The 24,706-nt window shown below is 41.8% G+C and overlaps 1 protein-coding gene across 4 annotated transcripts in view; it reads left to right on the forward strand.

The window, feature by feature from the left end:
- The window catches only part of LOC113264322 (cytidine monophosphate-N-acetylneuraminic acid hydroxylase), a 168,084-nt gene that overhangs the window by 90,563 nt on the left and 52,815 nt on the right, over positions 1 to 24,706 (forward strand). For all 4 annotated transcript variants that reach the window (XM_057304935.1, XM_057304936.1, XM_026511259.4 and 1 more), the window contains 6 exons: positions 924 to 1,015; positions 15,890 to 15,999; positions 17,264 to 17,454; positions 20,714 to 20,861; positions 21,176 to 21,257; positions 23,115 to 23,252. In XM_057304935.1, coding sequence (XP_057160918.1) covers positions 924 to 1,015; positions 15,890 to 15,999; positions 17,264 to 17,454; positions 20,714 to 20,861; positions 21,176 to 21,257; positions 23,115 to 23,252 — 761 coding nt within the window. The remainder of the gene's footprint in view (positions 1 to 923; positions 1,016 to 15,889; positions 16,000 to 17,263; positions 17,455 to 20,713; positions 20,862 to 21,175; positions 21,258 to 23,114; positions 23,253 to 24,706) is intronic.

Here is a 24,706-nt window from a genome sequence, read left to right on the forward strand (position 1 = left end):
AAACTTGAAAAAAAATCAGCATAGTTCACTTACATGTTAAAACAGACATTTTTCGTTTAAAACATCTGATGTCTCTGGTTTGAGACATATTTGGGTTTTTTTTAAATTCTTTACTGTTAAAAAAAAATAAAAAACTTCACTAGAAACACTAGCAAAATAAAGAGGAAAAAAAATAGAACTGTTTCGAACCCATCCCCAACCACCACACCCCCTTCAACGCTCTGGTAAGAAATGGAAAAAAGAAATTACTGTACATCCTGTTTTGTTGCAGTCTGATTCTCATTCTGGGATAGGTTTACCGAGTTAGCAAATGAAAACTACAGAACGCTCAGTTAAATTTGGATTACAGGTTAACAGCAAATTTGCGCACGAGGTACTTATATCTTAAAAATATTTACTCTTTATATGAAATTCATGATTTAGATAAACCATGCCCTAAAATTTTAAATGATAAGGAAATCCTTTCTCATTGAAAAATGAAAACTTGAGCTGAACTGGGTTCAGTACCCTGTTCCAGAGTCCAGTGTAGACCAGAGACACACGTTGATTACTGCATTCTTCCCTCGTATTGGCTCCGGTTGGATCTTACCTAGCGAACCGTCCCTGAAGACCACTTTGTTCTCTCCGCTCTGTTGATCCCTGTCTGACCCGTGTCACCTGTATGACATGGAATTTAACTTCATTATTTACTTTATTTACTTTTTTTAAAATCTACATTTTTTAAATCACCTCATGATGATTATTCTATATTTCCTTGGCTATGACTATCAATTGAATATCATCTACTAACGGTCTTCCTTTTACATCGTTGGTGTTCGAGCACCTAATTTAATTTCATTGCAAAATAATGCATGTAAGCTTAGTAAGATTAATTTTATTTTCACCATCTCACAAACCTAAGTACAGTTTTTATTTTCATGCAGGTCTGTTAGATGCACAAAGCACAACTGGAAATTAGATGTGAGCACCATGAAGTATACCAACCCCCCAGGCAGCTTCTGTCAAGATGAACTAGGTAAATACCATCAGTATTAATAAATACATTCTGCTGTTATCGTTCCTGGGGTCCTGTTTGTCAGCTTGTTTCTAATTTCACTTGAAGCTTTGGGTACATTCTGATTTTAAACTGTGGATATTTGGTCTTTTTTTTTTTTTTCCAATATAATTAACACTGTAAATTCCGAACACGATTTCTCCAAAAGATCCCTTCATGCGTTCATTTGCTGAGCACATGTTTGTTGGGAACCTAGTGTGTGTGCATGTTGCATTGGCTCTAAAGATGGGTAAGATAGAGCTGGGGTGCCTGAGACGACGTCGTAGGTCGTGGGACCTGGACGAGCCCGTGGCCGACAAGGATCAGGGAGCCTCTGGCCGGTGGCTTGGATACTGGATACGGTAGATTGGTGGCTCTGAATGTTTTGTTTGCGAAGGCACACAACTTAGACGTTCGAGTACCGTTTCAGTAGAGGCTTACAGTTCTAGCTGGGAAATACAGTCTTCAAAGTGCGCTGCTCTTTCTGGCGTCGGTAAGAGGCTGCAGTTGATGTCTGATTTGCACAATGCTGTTTCCACACCTGCTGTCTGCTTCCTCCTACTCCAGAAAGCTTTTCTAACTATGAGCAACAAGGGGGCAGTCATACCAATAAATGTGTCTCTGTTCTTATTAAAATTGTGTTCTGTCAGTAGAAAAAGTCACTTGTGACAATCCTGAAAAGGAAGTGTGTTAGACACACTTTCAGAATGACGGTGGTGGAAGTAACCAACAGATTTCATCAGCCTGGGAGATCCCAGAGGGCTTCGTGCTGGAGATGGCATTGGTGTTGGGGGTCTCAGGGGCTTCACTCCTGCGGGTGTCCCTCCTTGTCCTGAATCACCAGTTCTGTCCTTGGCTGTTAGTCCCTGTGCGTGCGTGCTCAGTGTGACGTAAGGCCTTACTAGACCTTCCCCCCCTGCTTATATTATGCCCCCAGTCCTCTAACCCCTAAAACAGGGAACCCCCTTGGAGCAGGTGTCCACACTTGCTGCCTGCCCCTCCCCTCCCCCATGGTCTTGGTGGAGCTGCAGTCCTACCACTGCATGGACAGGCTCCTGTCAATGTCACCAGCGCTTTCTGTGTTGCTCAATTCAGTGGTCACTTTACATTGTCATCGTACCCAAACTCAGTAGCACTCAACCAAACACAGTGGCCCACTCACTCTCTGTTGTGGGTCCTTTCCCTTGAGTCTGGGGAGCAATGCTTTCTGCACTAGTTTCCTATCTGCTGCTGTAACAAATTCCCTCAAACATAATGGCTTAAAACAATAGGAATCTACTGTCTTACAGTTGTGTGGGTCACAGGTCCAGCACAGGTCTCTGTGGCTAAAATTATAGTGTCAGCAGGGCTGCGTTCCCTTCTGTAAGCTCCAGAGACGGATCCATGTCCTTGCCTTTTCTAGCTTCTAGGGGCCCCCCTTTCCATTGTCAAAGCCTTGCATCTCTGTAGCCCTTATTTCTGTGGTCACATCTCCCTCTGACTCCTCTGCCTCCTGCTTCCAGGTTTTAGGACTCTTGTGATACATTGGGCTCACCCACATAATCCAGGATATTCTCCCTATTTTAAGGTCAGCTGATTAGCAACCTTAATTTCATCTGCAACTTTGATTCCCTTTTGCCGTATAACCTCACGTATCCATAGTTCCTGGACGTTAGAATGGGGGCATCCTTGGGGGCTCCTGTTCTGTCCTGGTCCAGGTTGTCAGCTCCCACCTGGAATCCTCAGTTCTCCAACCTTGCAAGTCTTATCTGCTGTGCTGTCTCTTGAGAAGGAGGAGGAGAAGGCTTCCAAAGGGGCCTCTGAGGAAACCAGAAAGGGGATTTTGAAGAAATATTGGAGGACACAGTAATGTCTCCTAAGAAAACCATGAAATCATATATAGAAGAAAGCACCACTTCAAACCATATATATATATGTATAAACATATCATATATAAACATATATGTTAATGTTTATGTGTATATATGTTTATATATGATAAACATGTATAAACATATATATATATAAAATTCTGTTGCTAAAAACAGTGAATGCTGAGGAGAGGGTCATGTGCATTTAAATTGTTGAAGAGCCTACTCCTGAACCCAAACTCCTGTCACCCTGTAAAATGTCTTCAAGCCTGAAACCAAAACGGAACACTCTCCTGATTCTTATTCTGACCACACTAGCTACGTCTCATGCTCTTCTGCTGACTCATCCACTGCTAGACTTCTGAATGTTGGAATGGCCTGGGACTGGACCCGAAGCTCCCTATCTGTAAGCTTTCCCTAAGGGATCACATCTAATACCATAACTCTAAATGCCGTCTTTACTCAGATGAGCCCAAAAAGTTTGCCTCCAGCTTTGACCTCATCCTTGAGCTCTCCACCTGCCTAACAGTATTTCCACACAGACTTCTGGTGGGCATTCCAAGAGCACAGCCAAGGCGGAACTCTTGATGTCCATCGCCAGCATATCTTCACACCTATTCCTCCTCCAGCCTTCTCCATTGATATTCCTCACACCTGTTCCTCCTCCAGCTTCCCCATCACTGTTCCTCACACCTGTTCCTCCTCCAGCCTTCCCCATCACTGTTCCTCATACTGTTCCTCCTCCAGCCTTTCCCATCACTGTTCCTCGCACTGTTCCTCCTCCAGCCTTCCCCATCACTGTTCCTCACACCTATTCCTCCTACAGCTTCCCCATCAATGTTCCTCACACTGTTCCTCCTCCAGCTTCCCCATCACTGTTCCTCACACCTGTTCCTCCTCCAGCCTTCCCCATCACTGTTCCTCATACTGTTCCTCCTCCAGCCTTTCCCATCACTGTTCCTCGCACTGTTCCTCCTCCAGCCTTCCCCATCTCTGTTCCTCATACTGTTCCTCCTCCAGCCTTTCCCATCACTGTTCCTCACACCTGTTCCTCCTCCAGCTTCCCCATCAATGTTCCTCACACTGTTCCTCCTCCAGCCTTTCCCATCTCTGTTCCTCATACTGTTCCTCCTCCAGCCTTCTCCCTCGATGTTCCTCACACCTGTTCCTCCTCCAGCCTTTCCCATCACTGTTCCTCACACTGTTCCTCCTCCAGCCTTTCCCATCACTGTTCCTCACACTGTTCCTCCTCCAGCCTTTCCCATCACTGTTCCTCGCACTGTTCCTCCTCCAGCCTTCCCCATCTCTGTTCCTCATACTGTTCCTCCTCCAGCCTTTCCCATCACTGTTCCTCACACCTGTTCCTCCTCCAGCTTCCCCATCACTGTTCCTCACACCTGTTCCTCCTCCAGCTTCCCCATCAATGTTCCTCACACTGTTCCTCCTCCAGCCTTCCCCATCACTGTTACTCACACCTGTTCCTCCTCCAGCTTTTCCCATCACTGTTCCTCACACCTGTTCCTCCTCCAGCTTTTCCCATCACTGTTCCTCACACCTGTTCCTCCTCCAGCCTTTCCCATCATTGTTCCTCATACCTGTTCCTCCTCCAGCTTCCCCATCGATGTTCCTCACACCTCTTCCTCCTCCAGCCTTCTCCATCAATGTTCCTCACACCTGTTCCTCCTCCAGCTTTTCCCATCACTGTTCCTCACACCTGTTCCTCCTCCAGCTTCCCCATCGATGTTCCTCACACTGTTCCTCCTCCAGCCTTTCCCATCACTGTTCCTCACACTGTTCCTCCTCCAGCTTCCCCATCACTGTTCCTCACACCTGTTCCTCCTCCAGCTTCCCCATCTGTGTTCCTCCATCAGCCTTCCCCTTCTCTGTAAACAATACCACATCCATTCAATTGAGCAAAACCTGGAGTCACTCTTGACTTTTGTCTTTCCTTGAACTCCCTCATTCAGCCCATCAATCCTGTTGCTTTTGTGCCCAAACTGCTTCAGACCCATGTGCACTGCCTCCATCTGAGTGCAAGTCAGTCACCTGTGCCTTACGAGTGGTCGCCCTGCTTCCTTGCTTGCCTTCTGCGGTCCATTCTGCTGCTAGCACCCAAGCATGATCTTGTAAAAATCCACATTGAGTCACATCATTCCCCTGCTCAGAACTCTCCAGAGAGCTTCCTATCACCTTTAAGAATGTGCATACCTTTGACCCGGCAATTCCACATCCAAGACCTTATCCTAAGATCTTAATCGCTGATGTGTCAAAGAGAATGTTCATTTACAGCAGTACTGTTTACAAAAAAAAAAAAAAAAAAGGAAACAACTTAAACATTAGCAATAACTTTAGTATATCTTAAAAGTGATAGTAATGAAGAAACTAAAATAATAGTTCTGATTATAAAGCAAAATAAAGGTTATAAACATTACGTATATGATCCAGTTATGAAAAAAACTGGGTGCATAAGTACATGTGGGTAATTGGAGGGGGGCAGCTTTACCACTAGTTACCTGCGGAGGGAGCTGAGCTGGGAGCTTCCTACGTGTCCCTCCAGATTGGGGACTTGGATTATGCTACCACTACATCCTTTGCAGGCTCAAATTCCTGTGACCCTAGCAATAGAATGTCAGGACCACTCTTGCCCATGTGTCTTAGACCAACTCCAAATCACTTTTTAAAGAAGACTCTGACCTGCACGGGTATCTATCCCCAGTTCCCCATGAGCAGAGGGGTCACTGACTAGGGTGCATGTTTTCTTCCACTCACCCCCTAAGGTGATAGAATGCTGATCTGGGAGAGTTGCTCATTGATTTGACCATAAATGTGTCCTCCCACACCCCTCAAAGGGATGTCTGGATCACTAGTTTTTTGTTTTTTGTTTTTTTTTGCCAGTAAGCCCCACCCCATGACCATTGGCCTAGCCTAGAAAACCTATAATCACATTGTTACATGTGCTGTGCAAATACTGTGACATTAATTTGGCAGAAAACTGGTAAGAATAAAAGGTTTGCACATAATACAGTGTTTGCTTGAGTGAAAGGACAATACACTGTCACCCATGAATACGTAGTAAGTAACCCAGAAATCTATAGCTGCATAGGGTCTTTTATGAAACCTCTACGTCTTTTGGACAAGACGTGTATGAGGAGAGATAAGATAGCAAAGTGGTTCAGAGCGGGCGCAGTGGGGCCTGACAGCCTGGGTTCAGACCCTGAAGCCCAAACACAATTCAGTGCTTCTGGGTGAGATTTCAGTCTCTTTGTGCTTCAGGTTCCTCAGATGGTGATCATACCAGCAATAGCTACTTTACTGGGTTGTTGAAGGAATTTTCAAAGTGAACATCTGTTAAATTCTCGGCGCTGGTACACAGAGCGTAATGATTTACTTGTACGTGTAGGGCTCAGATAGTCTGCACGTGTCCCCTGAGCCTGGGACCGCAGGAGCGGGGAAAGAGGGATTTTCCACCCAGCAGGAAGTTGGGTCAGTGGGAAAACAGAGCGATGAGCTGGGAATTGGTGCCGTGGCCGGTGAAGGGCAGGCCCGCGGGTGGCAGCAGGGTCAGCGGGACGGGAAGCAACAGGCCCCAGTGAGGTTCAGCCTTTGCTCAAGTGAGGAGGCTGCGTGAGAATGGAAAACGAGTTTGCCAGAGCTCATTCTTCAGCCCAGCACCGCCATGAGCGGATTTCATACCTCATCCCGGGAAAGGGAAGCAACACTCAGTCCCACCCTGGGGTAGGAGCGGAGATGATTTTGTAGTTATCATTACAGAGAACAATAGATGGTCATAACTAACAAGATAGAGAACTAGAAGGAAGAGCCTCACCTGCACGCCCATCACCCAAGACCACCTTTGCTTTGCTATCTTTCCTCCCATTCCTCACCATGGTTACCTCTCCCCTCACCCCTCCCTCTTCTTTTCCCCTCCTGTCCCCCTTCCTCCTCCTCCTTTTTATTGGCATATAATTCACGTACATAAAATTCACCCTTTTAAAGTGTGCAGTCCAGTGGTTTTTAGTGTTTTCTCATGTTGTGCCATTATTACCATCTAATTCCAGAATATTCTCAGTACCCACAAAGAAACCTTATAACTATTAGCAGTCAGTCCTCGTTCCCCTTTTTCCTAAGCCCCTGGCAACCACTGCTCTACTTTCTGTCTCTGGATTTTCCTATTCGGGATACTTCATATATTTGGAATAATGCAATGTGTGGCCTTTTGTGTCTGACTTCTTTCGTTCGGCGTGATGTTCTCAGGGCTTGTCCATGTGTGCAAACGTCAGGCTCCTTTGCTTCACCCCTATTAGGGCTGAGTAGCAGCCCTTGTATGGAGAGACCACACTGCATGTACCCATTTATCAGTTGATGGATTTGGGTTCTTCCCGCTTTTAGCTGTGATACATGATGCTGCTATGAACATTTGTTTGCAAATCTTTGTGTGGACATGTTTTCAGTTCTCTTGTTTACGTACTTAATGCCGTTGCTGGGTCATATGGTAACTCTATGCTTAACTTTTTGAAAAATTACCAAACTGTTTTTCAAAACACTGTACCATGTTCATTCCCACCAGTGACGTATGATGGCTTCAATCTCTCCATATCCTCATCGACACTTGTCGTTGTCCGTATTTTTTATGATAGCCATCCTACTGGGTATGAAATGGTGGTGTGCCCTGACGCTGATTTGCGTTTCCCTAGTAACTAATGATGAGGAGCATCTTTTTGTGTGTTCATTCGTCCTTTTATATTCATATTATTTTTCTTTATCTTCTTTGGAGCAGTCTATCCAGATCTGTTGCCCATTTGTAAATTGGGCTCTTTGTCTTTGATTATTAAGATATAAGGATGCTTTGTATATTAGAGATACGAGTCCCTTATCAGAAATGTAATTTGCAATTATTTTTTACCATTCTGTGGGTTGTCTTTTCACATTCTTGCTGGTGTTCTTTGAAACACAATATTTTTAATTTTGATGAAGTCCAGTTTATTTTTTTTTCTTTGTAAGTTGTACCCTTTGTGTCTAAGAAAGCATAGGCTCCGAATATCTGAATCTAATACACTAATATGCTTTATTAGACTGACATATGGATAGACTAATAGATAGTCTAAGAACCATTGCCTAATCCAAGGTCATGAAGATTTACTCCTATGTTTTATTCTACGAGTTTTATAGTTCTTGCTCTCACATTTCATTCTTTGATCCATTTTGAGTTAATTCTTGTACATTGTGTGAGATATAGGTCCAACTTCATTCTTCTGCATGTGGATATCTGGCTTTTGAAACACTATTTGATGAAGGACTAAGCTCTTTCCCCATTGAAATATTTGGCATCCTTGGTGAAAATCAGTTGATGAGAAATGTAAAGTTTAATGTCTAGACTCTATCCCATTGATCTATATGTCTATCATTATGCTAGTTCCATATTGTTTTGATTATTGTAGCTCTGTAGTAGGAAGTGTGAATCCTCCAGTTTTGTTTTATTTTTCAAGATTGTCTTGGCTTTTCTGGGTGCCTTGCATTTCCATATGAATTTTAGGATTAGCTTTCCAATTTCTAGGGGGAAAAAAGGTGGTTGGAATTTTGATAGGAGTTGCAGTGAATCTATAGATCAAGTTGGGGCCTGTTACCGTCGTAACAATACAAGTCTTTTGGTCGTGAATATGGGATGTCTTTCCATTTATTAAGTCATCTTTACTTTCTCTCAACTATGTTTTATAGCCTTCAGGGTATCAGTTTTGTACTACTTTTGTTAAATTTATTCCTAAGTATTTTATTGTTTTTGATGCTGTTGTAAATGGAATTGTTTTCCTAACTTCATTTTCAGATTGTTCATTGCTAGTGTATAGAGAACCCTTTTTCTTTTTATATGACCTTGTATCCTGCAACCTTGCTGAACCCATTTATTAGATCTGATAGTTTCTTAGTGGATTCCTTAGATTATTCTATATGCAAGATCGTGTTGTCTTGAATGGAGGTAGTTTTATTTCTTCCTTTCCAGTATGGATACTTTTTATTTCATTTTCTTGCCCAGTTGCCTTGGCTAGAACTTCCAGGTAGAGGTGGCAAGAAGAGACATTCCTATCTTATTCCTGATCTTAAGGGAAAGCATCCAGTCTTTTACTATTAAGCATGATGTTAACCGTGAAGTTTTATGGATGCCCTTTAGCAGGTTGAGGAAATTTTCTTCAAAGTTTTCTGAGTGTTTTTATCACAAAAGGGTATTGGACTTCATCATATGACTTTTCTCCATCATTTGAGATCATGTGATTTCCCCCTTTTTGTTCTACTAATGTGATGTATTACATTGATTGATTTTCAAATACCAAACCAGCCTTATATCTTTTGAACATTGAACCAGCCTCACATAAACCCCACTTGGTCATAGTGATAATTCTTTTTTATATTGCTAAATTGTATTTGCTAATATATTTTTAAGGATTTTTATGTCTATATTCATGAGGAATATTGGTCTGTATTTGTGCGTGCCTGTGTGTGTGTGCTGTCTTTGTCTGGTTCTGGTATCAGGGTGATAGTACCCTCATAGAATGAGTTGAGAAGCGTTCCTTTCTATTTATTGAAAGAGTTTGTGAATTGTTGATGTTGCTTCTTCTTTAAACATTTAGTCAGATTCACCAGTGAAGCCATCTGGGCCTTAACTAACCTTCGTGGGAAGTTTTATGATTATTGACCCAATCTTGTTATTTGTTTTGGGTCTGCTTAGATATTCTATTTCTTCTTGAGCTGGTTTAGTTAATTTGTGCCTTTCTTGAAATCTCTCCATTTCATCTAGGTTATATAATTTGTTAATCCACAATGTTCATTGTATTCCTTATATATATTTTTTTATTTCTATATGATCAATCTCCTTTTTCATTCCTGGTTATAGTAATTTGAGTCTTCTCTCTTTTTTCTTGGTCAGTCTAGCTAAAGCCTTGTAAATTTTGTTAATTATGTTGAGGAACTAACTTTTGTTTTCATTGATTTTCTCTCATTTTCCTATTCTTAATTTCATTTATTTTGGCTCTAATTTTTTTATTATTGCCGTCCCTCTGTTTGCTTTGGATTTAGTTTGCTCTTCTTTTTCTAGTTTCTTGAGGCAGAAGGTTAGGTTCTTTGTTTGAGATCTTCGTTTTTTAATATAAGTGTGTACAGGTATAAATTTCCTTTTATGCACTGTTTTGGCCACATTCCATAAATTTTGGCATATCTGTTTTCATTTTTACTTATCTCAAAGGATTTTCTAATTTTTCTAGTGATTTCGTCCTTAAACCATTTGTAAGTTCATTGTTTGATTTCTACATATTTGTAAATTTCCCACCTTTCCTCCTTTACCGATGTCTCCTTTCATTTCATTGTGGTCAGAGAACATACTCTATAGGTCTTTGATCCTTTCAAATTCATTGAAACTTGTTTTATGGCCTAATGTATGGCCTATGCTGGAGAATATTCCACATGTAGCTGAGACAAATGTGCATTCTGTGACAGTTGGGTGGGGCATTCTGTATATGTCTGTTAGGTCTAGTTGGTTTATAGTTTTGCTCAGCTCTTCTATTTCTTTGTTGATCTTCTATCTAGTTGTTCTGTCTTCCAGTCATCTTTTGAGGCATACTTTTATAAATAATCGTAATTATTATACACACACACACACACACACACACACACATAGATATAGATATAGGTTTATTTATTTTAGAGAGAGCACAGAGGAGAGAGGGAGGGGGGAGAGAGAGAGTCTTAAGAGTGACACGGGGCTTGATCCCATGACCCTGAGATCACAACCCAAGCCGAAACCAAGAGTTGCGTGCTTGACTGACTGCACCACCTAGGTGCTCCTCTATATATTATTTTTGTATATTTTTCTTTTGTTAGTATTACAGTATTAGTCATATCAGATTCTATACATACGTAATTTGAAAGTATGTTTACATTAAATATTAACTCAAATGATTTATTTAGCCATTTCTCTGTTGTTGGAATTTAGGCTGCTCGTAGTGTTATTTTTTTGCCATCTAAAATAAAACTGTGGGCACAAAAATAGACAGATCAATAGAATAGAATAGAAAACCCAGAAATAAATCCACAAGTATATGGTCAGTTAATCTTTGACCAGGCAGGAAAGAATATCCAATGGGAAAAGGACAGTCTTTTCAACAAATGGTGTTGGGAAAACGGCAGCAACATACAGAAGAAAGAAACTGGACCACCGTATTACACGATACACAAATTCAAAACGGGTTAAAGACCTAAATGTGAGATAGGAAACCATCAAAATCCTAGAGGGGAATGCAGGCAGCAACCTCTTTGACATTGGCCTTAGCAACTTCTTTCTAGAGATGTCTGCTGAGGCAAGGGAAACAAAAGCAAATAAAAACTATTGGAGCTACGTCAAAATAAAAAGTGTCTGCGCAGCAAAGGAAATAGTCGACAAAACTAAAAGGCAATCTATGGAATGAGAGAAGATATTTTCAAATGACATATTTGATTAAGGATTAGTATCCAAGATATATAAAGAACTTACACAACTCAACACACACAAAAAAACAAATAATGCAATTAAAAATGGGCAGGAGACATCCAGATGGCCGACAGACACATGGAAAGATGCTCATGCGAATCAAAAGCCCAGTGAGATACCACCTCGTACCTGTCACAATGGCTGAAACCAAAAACACAAGAACAAGTGTTGGTGAGGATGTGGAGAACAAGGAACCCTCGTGCACTGCTGATGGGAATGCAAACTGGGGCAGCCACTGTGGAGAACAGTGTGGAAGTTCCTCAAAAAGTTAAAAACTAAAATTACCATTTGATCCAGTAATTCCACTCCTGGGTATTTACCCAAAGAATATAAAAACACAAATTTGAAAAGATATATGCACCCCTATGTTTATTGCAGCGTTATTTACAATAGCCAAATTATGGAAGCAGCCTCGTGCCCATTGATCAATGAAGGAATAGAGAAGAGGTATGTATATACCCAATGGAATATTATTCAGCCATAAAAAGAACAAAAGTTTGCCATATACAATGGCATGGATGGAGCTTGAGAGTACAGTGCTGAGCGAAATAAGTCAGTCAGAGAAAGGCAAATACCATATGATTTCACTCATATGTGGAACTTAAGGAACAAAACAAATGAGCAAAGGGAAATGACGGTGAGAAAGAGAGACAAACCAACAAGCCGATTCTTAACGATAGAGACCAAACTGATGGTTACCAGAGGGGAGGTAGATGGAGGGATATGTGAGACAGGTGATGGGGCTTAAGGAGCGCACTTGTGATGAGCACCAGGGGATGGACGGAAGTGCTGAATCACTGTATTGTACACCTGGAACTAATACAGCACTGTGAACTAACCTGAATTAAATAAAAACTTAAAGAAACAAATATAAAAACTAAAAATTAAGTAAAACGATCATGTTTGTGCTTAAGAGCTTCTCTGTATTTGGAGTAATTTCCATAATAAAAAACATAAGATAGTTGAATTACTAACTGGTAAAAGCGTGTGACTAACAAATTATTTTACCCATGTCTAAGATCTCATACACTTCAGGATAAAGATAGGCTTCACATAACCTAATAGCCTAAATGAGAAAGGTAACACTACAACAGTAACAGAAGAAATGTAGGAGAATATCTTTGTGACCTAGAGATTGGTAGCACTTTTTTGTGTGTGTGTGTGAGATGGATTATTTTATTATTGCTACTTTACAGATGAGGAAACCAACGCACAGAAAGGTTAAGGAACTCATGTAAGGTCACACAGCTAGGCAGAGCTGGGATTTAATCCACGCAATCTGGTTCCAGCATCCAAGTTGGGTGGATAAAGAAGGGCTTCTCTGAGGAACCAAGTGTTCACTATAGCCCATTTCTTACTCTCTGTCTTGACCAAACTTTAGTCAGGCTTCTCTCTTGCCTACAGGCCGGTGAACTCTGCTTGTCCCAAGCCTGAGCAAGCACAGAAAAGTAGAACGTGTCTCCCCTTATCAGCTTCTGGAAATGTGCTGACCACAGCCAAGACCCTGTTCCTGTCAGACCCCTCTGGTCATTTCCCATTTCCTGTCTGGTTTCTCCTCAAGAGATTCTGCTTGCCTCTTCCTTTATCCTGTAAAAGAAAAACTTTTTTCTGCTGGATATTGAGATGCTCACAGATTTCTGAGTCAGAAGTGTTCTCTCTTGTGCTATACGCTCTTTCTAATTAAAGCATCTCCCTATCTATGTCTAGATTTTGTTTTTTATTGGACAATGTTTGAGCTGAGATCTGAGGGGGTAGCAGGTGCAACTCTATGAAGAAAGGAAGGTGTTGCAGGTAGATGGAATAGCATGTACAAAGGTCCTGAGGTGAGTGGGAACATTGAGCACTTGAGGAAATAAAAGATTAGATGTTAAGTGAAATAAGCCCCAGATCAAGCACCCAGGTTCCCTCTATCTTTCCACTCATCTGTCCTCAGATGTTGGCTGCTTCCTTCAAGGTGGCAATATGGCTACCGCACTCCACACACCTTATGGAACCCTTCCTCTTTCTCCTTTGTAACAGAGAGGAAAGTCTTTAGGGAAGCACCCCGTCAGACCTGCCCCCAGGTCTCATTGCCCAGACCAGTCCATTACCATTGTGATTTAGACTAATCACAATTCGCCCTTGGGGCATGGCCTCAGGGAGACAAGAGCTCACTGGACACTTGAACAAAATGAGGGCTCCTTTGGCCAGGAAGAGCAAGTTATGGGTGAACAACCAGCAGTGGCTACCATTTGCCCCTGCTGTGAACTTTCTGACTCTTCAAACAACACTTCAAGAGAGCAGCTGAAGGGGACAGAAAATTGGGGAATATGATTTTATCAACACTAAAGATGTTCTGCTGAATGAAGGATGGCATGGACGAAGGGAAAAGACATGACAACTTGGGAGATTATTTTGCAATATTCATAACCAACAAGGGAATATTATCCAGCATATAGGAGGAAATTGACAAAGAAAAAAATAGAAAACCCAATACAAAATGAAGAAAGGATATGAACTAGTATTTTATTTTTTTAAAGATTTTATTTATTTGTCAGAGCGAGAGAGAAAGCATAAGCAGGGGGTGCAGCAGGCAGAGGGAGAAGCAGGGTCCCCCCTGAGCAAGGAGCCCAACGTGGGACTCGATCCCAGGACCCTGAGATATGACCTGAGCTGAAGACAGATGCTTAACTCACTGAGCCACGCAGGCGCCCACCATAGTATTTTCTAACTGGTATTTGCTAGCATGTAGTTTTGTTTTTCCCGTTCTGAACTTTTTTTTTTTTTTTTTTTTTTTTACCTCTTGATTCCTTGAAGGTATAATAATTACCATAATAATCCTGCTACTTATTAAATGCCTTCTCTACGCCCGGCATAGTGCTAGACACTTGAGGATCTGCTGTGTCATTTACAAGTCTTTATGAGGCATGCATCGTAGTCCTACCTTACAGGTCAGGAAGGAAGCCCAGGGTGGTGATAAGAAGCAGCACAGGCAGGATTTCCAAAGCCAGCATTCTTTCTATTTCACGACACCATCTTCCCGCAATCACATAACCTGGAAATAATAATAAGATGTGTCTTTATTATACCACTTGCATTTTCAAGAACATGATTTAATTATAATGGTGCAATCAAGCATCCTTTGTGCATTCCTGATTTTATTAAGAAAACCAATTATGTTTCACTATTAAATAAGTTGATAATTATTACTAAGAAAATATTAATATGCTTTTATTTAAATTCTTATGCAATGTTTAAAAGGTAGAAAAATAATAGAATGAACACCTATGTGCCCAACATCCAGCTTAAGACCTAAGACATTACCAAGAAAAGACCTTTATGTCAGTTTCCTTGGTCACATCATATACACCCTTATCCCCCAGAGCTGATTACTCCACTGAATTTGGGGTTTCAGGATAGCTATTTTTGGTTATTTATTAGTTAGACTCACAAAAAGAAAACAGGTGGCATCCCCAAATTAGGATAATTTGATGAGGGTATATTCACAAAGGACTTTTTATAAGCAGTCGATGTGGGAGAATCACAGAGAAAGTAGAGTAACCTAGTATAGATAGCAACCAAATTATCCATCTTTAGGACCAAAGGGATGAGGAGGGGAGCGGTTTCCAGAATCTGGAAGAGGAGAGGGTCATGAAGAACTGTGCTGCATGAGAGGAGCGGCAGCCTCTGTCAGTACCTAGAGCTATGTCTGTGGCCGCTCAGAATTGCAGGGATGTCTGGGAGATCATGATCTGTAGATACGCATATCGCCACTGCTAAAGAAAAAGAGGATGCTGGCAATAAAAAAGAGGGAGAGAATAAATTTTGTTCAGGCCCCCAGTAGCGTCTGCCACAGTTGCTTGAAATTCTTCATTGACCCCTCATTGCCACAAGATAAAATCCAAATTTGTCCTTAGCATGGACCCTGTCCAGGGTCCTCAGTGACCTACTCTGGCCTACCTGTGCATCCTACCTGCCTCAAACACTTCTCCCTGGTCCTAAATTACCAGTCACTTTGTGAATATCAAGCTCTCCCTTCTTCCACACCTTCATGCATGCTGTTCGGTCAGCCCTGTTGCTTTGCAATAACCATATTTCTCTCGTCTACCCCAAATACCTCATCTTTCAAGTCTAGCTGGAGCATTATGTCCTATTTGAAATCTGCTTTGACCCTTAGAGCCAGACCAGGTGCTTCCCACTGTACATGCCTGTAGCAACTTGAGCTCATTTCTATCATTCATTTATTCAGTTGTAATGAAGTTGTTTATGTGTGTCTGTGTCCCTGACGCACTGAGTTCCTTAAATGTAATATGAATAAAGAAATGAATTGGTGTTGGTGTTAAGCCCTTGTCTGGGGAGATATTATTTGACAGAAATAAGTGTTGCCTTTTGTTTTGATATCCCTTTGATTTTTTGGTAGTCTGTGTACCTGGGCCATGCATTTCTGTTTCAGTCATGTTTTTTTCAAAGCAGTTTTTTTGTTGTTAACTTATATTTGTTCCCTTTCGGTTCCAGTTGTTGAAATGGATGAAGAAAATGGACTTTTGCTTCTAGAACTGAATCCTCCTAACCCCTGGGATTCAGAACCCAGAGCTCCGGAACATTTGGCTTTTGGAGAAGTGCAGGTAAGGAATTAAAATTCTTATATAATTAAAATTATAATATTGTTAAAAACAAAAATAAAACTAAGATGTCCATTTATATATGTAAAAATATAAAGTAAAATGAAATATATATGTATATTTACATCCTATATTACCTTGAATACTCTTTGAGGTGGCTAGTTAGGGCATGAAATAAAGTTATTCCGAACTCTTGAGCAAATTTTTTAGGACCCTCCAGAACTTGATAGGAATTGCAAGGAAATATATTCAGAAGAAAACCAAACAACAAAAAAACATGAATGAAGGAGGTCCCAAAGGAGAGTTGTGCCAAAGTTCCTTATTGGAGGCAATAAGGAACTTACCTTTGATACCAGATCACTGTCAGATAAGATGGCCAGTGTATGTTTCCGCACATTGCCCCGAGATAATTTACGATCCTTTTGGTAAATTTTCTTAGCTGTAGAAGAGTTTCCTCTGGAAGAAACACTTTGGCAGTTTGGGAGAGGTAAACAGTACAATATTCATTTTTCTGGAATATCTGGGAAGCTTGTGAAAATGGGCATTTACTTATCTGAGGAAACGAAGGGGAACCTGCCGAGAATAGATGTAATAAAACGGCATTTGATTCCTGGCCCTCTCCTTGCCCCTTTGTTGGCTTTCCACAGCAGAGTTTATGTTACCTTATCTCTGCGTCTTGGTGTACTTCCTGTTTGCTCTGGACGCCCCAGAGCATGGGGCAGGGGTGAGGAATGGAGCTGGAATATTCCACTCCGTGCCTGTGTCCGTGTCATTGTTCATAGCCCTCCTCAGAAGAGCGTGACATCGTGAGTTAGCAGGTCACTTCGAAGAGGAAGCCTTGCAAGCCTGTTTAGCCCACCCACCCAAACTCGCCAGGGGTCCTCCCTGTACCTATTCACCGCCACTCCGGCATGCCACTCCCCAAGTGTCTGTCACAACATCTCTAACAGCCTTTCCTGTAAAAGGTGCCCTCAAGGACTGGTCACAGAGGATATTCTGCAGTGCACACGTGCATAAGCATCCAGGAGCTAATTTAAATAGAGTAAACTAGGTCAGTCCATTGTTTTGACACCTAAAACCAGCCATGAGAATTTCTATTCTAAAGAAGCCATGGTGGGTTCTGGGAGTTTGCCTTGAGTCCTCCTTGCCTGAGCGCTCTTACAAGCAAAGTCTCCAGTGAGACTCATGGGCGAAGCAGCACAAACCTTTCAGCTCTGTTGCTGGCCAGTCACGATTCCATCATCTGAATCCCACTGTCTTCCAACAGGTAACATACCTCACTCATGCCTGCATGGACCTCAAGCTGGGAGACAAGAGGATGGTGTTCGACCCTTGGTTAATGGGTCCTGCTTTTGCCCGTGGATGGTGGCTGCTGCACGAGCCTCCATCTGATTGGCTGGAGAGGCTGTGCCGCGCAGACCTGATTTACATCAGTCACATGCACTCGGACCACCTGAGGTAACAGAGCCCTGAGCACCAGGCTAGGAAGAAAGTGCTGCAGGCAGAGTGCCTTTTCCGGGGGGCTTTTGCAATCACTGCTCCCTTTGAGCTGGGTTCAGTCGGGATGGTGAAGAGAAGACAAATTTGCTTACGTTTGCATCGCCTAGTTTTAGCAGTGCTTGCACACTTTATACCACGGAGACTGAAGAAGGAGCCCATGTGGGGAGGGGGTGGGGCTTAACAACCCTCCTTACGCTCTCACTTCCCACTCTGGGGCCCCTTGGTAACAGTCCGCATTGAAGGATCACCAAAGCTGAGTTCCTTTTTCCGTTCAACATTTTAGCAGGAGCCAGTACCCATTTTTCTGTACAGGGCCAGAGAGTAAGTAGTTTAGCTCTACGAGCCCTGGGACCACTGTCCCACCTGCTCAGCTCTGTGTCTGTGGTGCCAAGGCAGTTTCTGACAGCCCTGAAGGAGCTGAGGATGTTCCGATGAAATCTTATTCTCAGGCAATGACATTTGAATAGCATATACTTTCCATGTGTCCCAAAATGTCACCATCCTTTTGATCTCTTTTTATCTATTCCCATTTCAAAAGGGTAAAAACCATTCTTAGCTTGCAGGAGCAGATTGCCGTGGTTTGCCAGCTCCTGATTTCATAGCATCCCAGTAACCCCAAGCTCCCAGCTTTTTAACTCCGGGTCAGCCTCAAGTAACACTTTGTGGAAAACAGCAATATCATACTGGAAATAGGAACTGAAGCCTCCCTAGCCCACACAGGCAATGAAAGAGGAGGGGGAGAAGAGAATTTTCACTCATAAAAGCACATGTGTTTGCCAATGGACTATTTATGGAAGAGGGAGGGCCATATTCCCAACCCCTTGGTTAATTACAGGGTCATTTTTGTTCTTCCTTGTTTAGAAGGTTGTATCACTACTGCTGGGTTACCAATATAAACACGTAGCAATGCCCACAACGTTATTATAAAATGAAGCAACTTCAACCTTTTTTTTCTGTGATCCTACATGACAAAGTTCACATGGAGGACTTACTTTGATAGAAACATTTGTGCTTAGGGATGAGATATGTTGTTTGCTGGTTGACTGGCCCCTGGATTTTCTACTCAAGCATATGGGATCTCTAAGACATGAATATGGTCTCATTTATTTTTTTTAAAGGAAATGGTTTAAAAACTTAGTTAACTGGTTTAATAACAAATTACCTGCAGCACACTTACGAATTGACGACAACCTGATACTGGGGTGCTATGATGAAGAATCTACTTGTCCACTGCATGATAGCTTTGTCCCACACGGTGTCCTGGGTCCAAATCGGTACAGCTCCACATTTCTGAGAGCCCTGGGTTCACGCATCCTGTAATAACAGTAACACACGGTAATGGTTTTGTGTGGCTTGTACGGAAAGAGCACGATCACGTGTATGAGGTGATTACTCCCTAGTACCTATTACAAGACACACTTGCCCAAAGTCCTAATGACAGTTTATTCAGGGAATGCACTGAGTTTGAGGGAAGGGAAGAACTTTTCATGCCATTTTGTCCAGTTGTATCCCAACCACAGCCCTAAAAACCAATTTAGTCTTAATTTCAGGGGGTGGTATGGGCGGATTTTCAGACATTACAACACCATTCCTCAGCCAGAGGTGAGGTAGTCACTTTAAGATTAAAGAAACAACGGCCTGTGTTGTCTGTAGATAGCGTTCTGTAAACACAACCTTTACCTGAGCCGAAGTGAAAGATGGTTTTCTTTTCGTTTACCAGTGATGTCCTTCATAAAAACAAGGGGAAAGGCCAGTGTCCTCAGAGAGTAGTCTTTAGTCAAAAAAAATGTGATTTTATTGTGTAAATAGAGGGAATATTACAAGAGATGATGTTATTAATAAATGCCAGTGAGAATTGTCAACAATTAAAAAACAATCACAAAATAATAAACATACATGTTAGAGTAGTTTATCCTAACTTCCAAAGCCCTTTAAAATAGAAGATTTAGGTGCTGAATTCAGGGATTGAAGGCACATTCAAAGAATCTTTGACTTTTTAAATAGTTTTTTCTTTGGTTGGTTGTTTCTTCAAATCCTTTGTTTTTAATGAAGAAAACTTACTGATTTTCCCCACTCCCAGATTCTACTTATTTGAATACCTTTTAACACAGTGCTGGAACTTAAATATGAGTATAGTTAATAACTACTGATATGCAGATTCTGCTTATACTTTTCTTACAATTAAATAACCTATTTCCCCTGACATTGTCCTCTGTGTACAAGTGTGAGTCTTAAACCAGACAGTACCTTCATAAGAGTCTGGGATTGCCTTCTAATAGAGGAAGCACTAGGTCTAGAATCTGAAAACCTGACTTTTCATACCAATTTGCTATTTGTTAGTTGTGTGTTTCTGAACACATTTCCTCACTTATAAAAACAAGACAAAAATTCAGCAGGTTTTTTGGTAAGAATCAAAATACCATGTGAAAGCGCCTAGCACCCTGTTCGACATATAATAGATCCCTAGCCCTTTCTTTCCTTATTATTCATGCTTTTGCCACACCCCACAGTGGTGTTTCATCTTTTTAGTAATGAAAGCTCCATAGATGAGGGTTGACTTAATCTGTGCAGGCATTTGGAAGTACTTGCCTGGTTGACTCCGTCCTGAGTCGAGATTACTACAAATCTTGAACGTCGATTTCCTCTACATCATTTTGACTGTCTTGCCTAACCGGTAACTGTCTGTAAGGACAAAGAGTTTATTCTACATGCTTGAAGTGTGGTTCACAACCTTCGGAAGTTGAAAAACTGCCCCCAAGGGTGAGTAGCCCACAGGTTCTCCTGGGCTTACGGACCAGGCCTTTCTCTTCCCGGGAGCAGCTACATGAGGAATGAGAAGAAATGAAAATCTCGGAGAGCTTCACCTACCAGAAACCTCGTCAGCATGACTTCTGCGCGCTCTGCACCTTCCGTTAGAACTACGCCTACTCACGGCAGCTCAGCGAGGCAGGCGGTGCGGGCCTGCGTAATGTACAGGCCACGGAATACTGGCGTTCTAACAAGAAAACGGGATCTTTCAGGCAGTTCCCCTCACCTTTCCAGTCAGCCGTGAGAAAAACAAAACAAAACAAAAAACAGCTCTTCCTTTGGACTCCGATGAGAGTCCGTTTCAATGTCTTGCTTCTTGATCAACATGTTGGTATAAGGAGCAAACTGTCTCTCCTACTAGGCGATCTTACTCTTTCACCTTTCAACCTATCCACCCTTCTGATCCTAGTTACCCCACACTAAAGAAGCTTGCTGAGAGAAGACCGGATATTCCCATTTATGTTGGAAACACAGAAAGACCTGTATTTTGGAATCTGAATCAGAGTGGCGTCCAGTTGACTAATATCAACGTAGTACCGTTTGGAATATGGCAGCAGGTCAGATATCCGCGTTTTTTTCCTACCCTTTCCAGTTAGCGCTTTCTCGGTTGAATTGTAGGTGAGGCGTGGTCACTGTAAGATTAAAGAAACAATGGCCTGTTTTGTCTGTACATAGCACTCTGTAAATGCAACCTTTTTTGAGCTAAAAGATGTTTTCCCCATTTAGCAATGGTATAATTCTCTAGTACAGGACAGTAAATCTTAGTTTTGACTGAAGGAGATTTCTTTCCAAAAGGGGTGACAGCTTTCTCAAATACCAAATTAAAAACCAAACTGACATGCACAGTTGTTGCTTTTATTGTAAATTCCAGGTTGACGAAAATCTTCGATTCATGATCTTGATGGATGGCATTCATCCTGAGATGGACACTTGCATTATTGTGGAGTATAAAGGTACCTTCTTACCCTCATCAATAATGAAAGAGAAAAATGCTCCTGGAAGGAAGGGTGATAACAGCCGTCTGAAATTTCATCCTTTGTTTATTTTCTTCCATCTTCACTTCCCATGGAATACAATATACTCCATCCTTAGAAAAATGGGCTATCATTCCTTCCAAAGAACATATTAACAATAATGTTGTCTATGTAGTGAGAGGTCAAAGCTTCTTTTTTAAGGCAATAGATATTCTGTATTTCAATATAGTAATTTCTTCAAACTGCCTTTTTTGAACAAATGCCTTTTTAAAATTTTAATTCCAATACAGTTAACATACAGTGTAATATTAGTTTCAGGGGTACAGTATAGTGATTTAACACTTCCATAGATCACCTGGGACTCATCACAAGTGCCCTCCTTCATCCCCACCATCTACATCACCCATCCACCCCCCACCTCCCCTCTGGTGACCATCAGTGTGTTCTCTAGAGTTAAGAGTCTGTTTCTTGGCTTATCTTTCTCTTTTTGTTTTCTTTGCTCATTTGTTTCTTAAATTCCATATACGAGTAAAATCATATGGTATTTGTCTTTCTCTGACTGACTTATTTTGCTTAGCATAACACTGTCTAGCTCCATCCATGTCATTGCAAATGGCAAGATTTCATTCTTTTTTATGGCTGAGTAATATCCCACCATATATATATATATACCTTTCCTTTATCCATTCATCAACTGATGGACACTTGGGCTGCTTCCATGGTTTGGCTATCGTAGATAATGCTGCTGTAAACATCAGGGTGCATTGTCCGTTTGAATTAGTGTTTTTATATTTTTGGGGTAAATACCCAGTAGTGCTAATACTGGATCATAGGGTAGTTCTATGTTTAACTTCTTAAGGAGCCTCCATCCTGTTTTCCACAGTGGTTGCACCAGTTTGCATTCCCACCAGCAGTGCAAGGGGGTTCCCCTTTCTCCACATCCTTGCCAACACTTGGTGTTTCTTGTTTTGTGTTTTTATTTGTTTTGTTTTTAGAAATAGACTCTTTTTAATTTTTTAAAGATTTTATTTATTTATGTGACAGAGAGACAGCCAGCGAGAGAGGGAACACAAGCAGGGGGAGTGGGAGAAGAAGAAGCAGGCTCCCAGTGAAGGAGCCCGATGTGGGACTCGATCCCGGAATGCCGGGATCACACCCTGAGCCAAAGGCAGACGCTTAATGACTGCGCTACCCAGGCACCCCTAGAAATAGACTCTTTTTTAAAGTTTATTTTGGTTTTTTTTAGTAATCCCTACACTCAACGTGGGGCTCAAACTCACGACCCTGAGATCAAGAGTTGCATGCTCCTCCAACTGAGCCAGTCAGGCATCCCTCTTGTGTTTTTTATTTTAGCCATTCTGATAAATGTCTTACTTTTGTGTTGAAATATTATCATGTAATATAACCATAGACTTCTGCCTTTCATGTGGGAAGATGGCTTTACTGCCCCAATAATCATTGAATGGAATTTGCAGAAGGTTGAGAGAGTTCTATTGATCCAGTCACTCTTCTCCGGAATTCTTTGGGCTCAACATCCCTAGAGATAGCTGATTGAAGAAAGTAGTCTATCTGTGATACTGGAGTGATAACTGTCCTCATGGGACATCCAGAACCCACCAAATCAAATAGGATGAATCTGTTCACTTGAAAATTCAAAATGCTGTTGAAGATTTTAGGTTTTCAAATCTTACTCATCCTTTTCCTTAGACATAAGTAATTCCTCTCTAATCAAATGAGTCAGACTATAGACTTGGAAACTTTGTTGGCTTGGGAATTCAAACTATATGGCATCCAGGATTTCACCTTGAATACTCATACCACTTCATTTTTCTGCAGGTCATAAGATACTTAATACAGTGGACTGCACCAGACCCAACGGGGGAAGGTTGCCTGAGAACGTTGCTTTAATGATGAGTGATTTTGCTGGAGGAGCGTCAGGCTTTCCTATGACTTTCAGTGGTGGAAAATTTACTGGTAATATTTTATATCAGAGTGATCCAAGGAGCAGGCATGACACTTTGCTAAATGCTGTGAGAATAAATACAAAGATTATTAAGCCACGGTCCCTCCCCACAAGAAGTTTACGGTCTTACTGGGAAACCAGACTTGCAAACAGCAGATACACAAACTAGTTTCCAGCTCAAAATATGATGGAGAGAGAAAGAAACACTATGGAAATTAGGGTGCATCTCAGAAATAGTCAAGAAAAAGAATCATCAGGATCAGTTGGATTCATGGTGTAGACCATAGAGGGGAGCAGAAAAAGGTCCAACATTGGTAATCCACACTTAACTGCTCTTGGAAGTGGTTCAGTACAGGCTGTGTGCAGCCTGACATAGGCACATCCCCTAGTGCCTGTGGAATGCTCACAGAAGGGAAGAGTGTAGCCACTGATGGTGATGTTACTGGGAGCTGGGGAGTAGGGGGAATGGGGAGATACTGGTCAGAGAGTACAAACTTCCAGTTATAAGATGAGTGAATTCTGAGGATGTAATGTGCAGCATGGTAATGATATTGTTTTATTTTTTTAAAGATTATTTATTTATTTATTTATTTATTTTTTATTTATTTATTTATTTATTTATTTATTTATTTATTTATTTGACAGAGATAGAGACAGCCAGCGAGAGAGGGAACACAAGCAGGGGGAGTGGGAGAGGAAGAAGCAGGCTCATAGTGGAGGAGCCTGATGTGGGGCTCGATCCCGGAACGCCGGGATCACGCCCTGAGCCGAAGGCAGGCGCTTAACCGCTGTGCCACCCAGGCGCCCCAAGATTATTTATTTATTTAAGAGAGAGAGAGTGAGAGAAAGAACATGAGGGAGGGGCAGCGGGAGAGGGAGGGAGCCCTAAGTAGACTCTGCATTAAGCATGGAGCGTGACATGGGTCTCAATCTCATGACCCTGAGCTCGTGACCTGAGCTGAACCAGGAATAAGTTGCTTAACTGACTGAACCAGCCAGGCACCCCAGTGATATTGTTTTATGTACCTGAAAGTTGCTGGGAGCATAGATCTCAAATGTTTCTACCAAACCCACAAAATGGTAATTATATGAGGTGATGGAGGTCCTGGTAACTAACCTTATTGTCCTCATTTTGCAAGACATACATGTATCAAATCATCACCTTACATAACTTAAACTTATATAATGTTATATGTCAATTATATCTCAGGTCTAGGGGGAGAAAGTGTGAGGTCCAAGGCAGGGGCTCTTCTGCTCTGGGTCTAAGGGTGGTGCTGGGTTGGGATGGGAAAAAGTGTGTAAGTGGTGTCCTCAGTACTAGCACTGTGAGAGCTCAGTATGTGTCTACCTAGTAAATTAATATGTTCGGTACATGATCTCTAACAAGGTGGCAGAAATGTTACTTGCAGTGTGAAGAAAGCTTCTGTCTGGTTCCTCCCTTCTGTAGGTCTGTATTCATTGGCTG

The sequence above is a fragment of the Ursus arctos genome, unplaced genomic scaffold (genome assembly GCF_023065955.2).
Source record: "Ursus arctos isolate Adak ecotype North America unplaced genomic scaffold, UrsArc2.0 scaffold_31, whole genome shotgun sequence".
Taxonomy (NCBI): Eukaryota; Metazoa; Chordata; class Mammalia; order Carnivora; family Ursidae; genus Ursus; species Ursus arctos.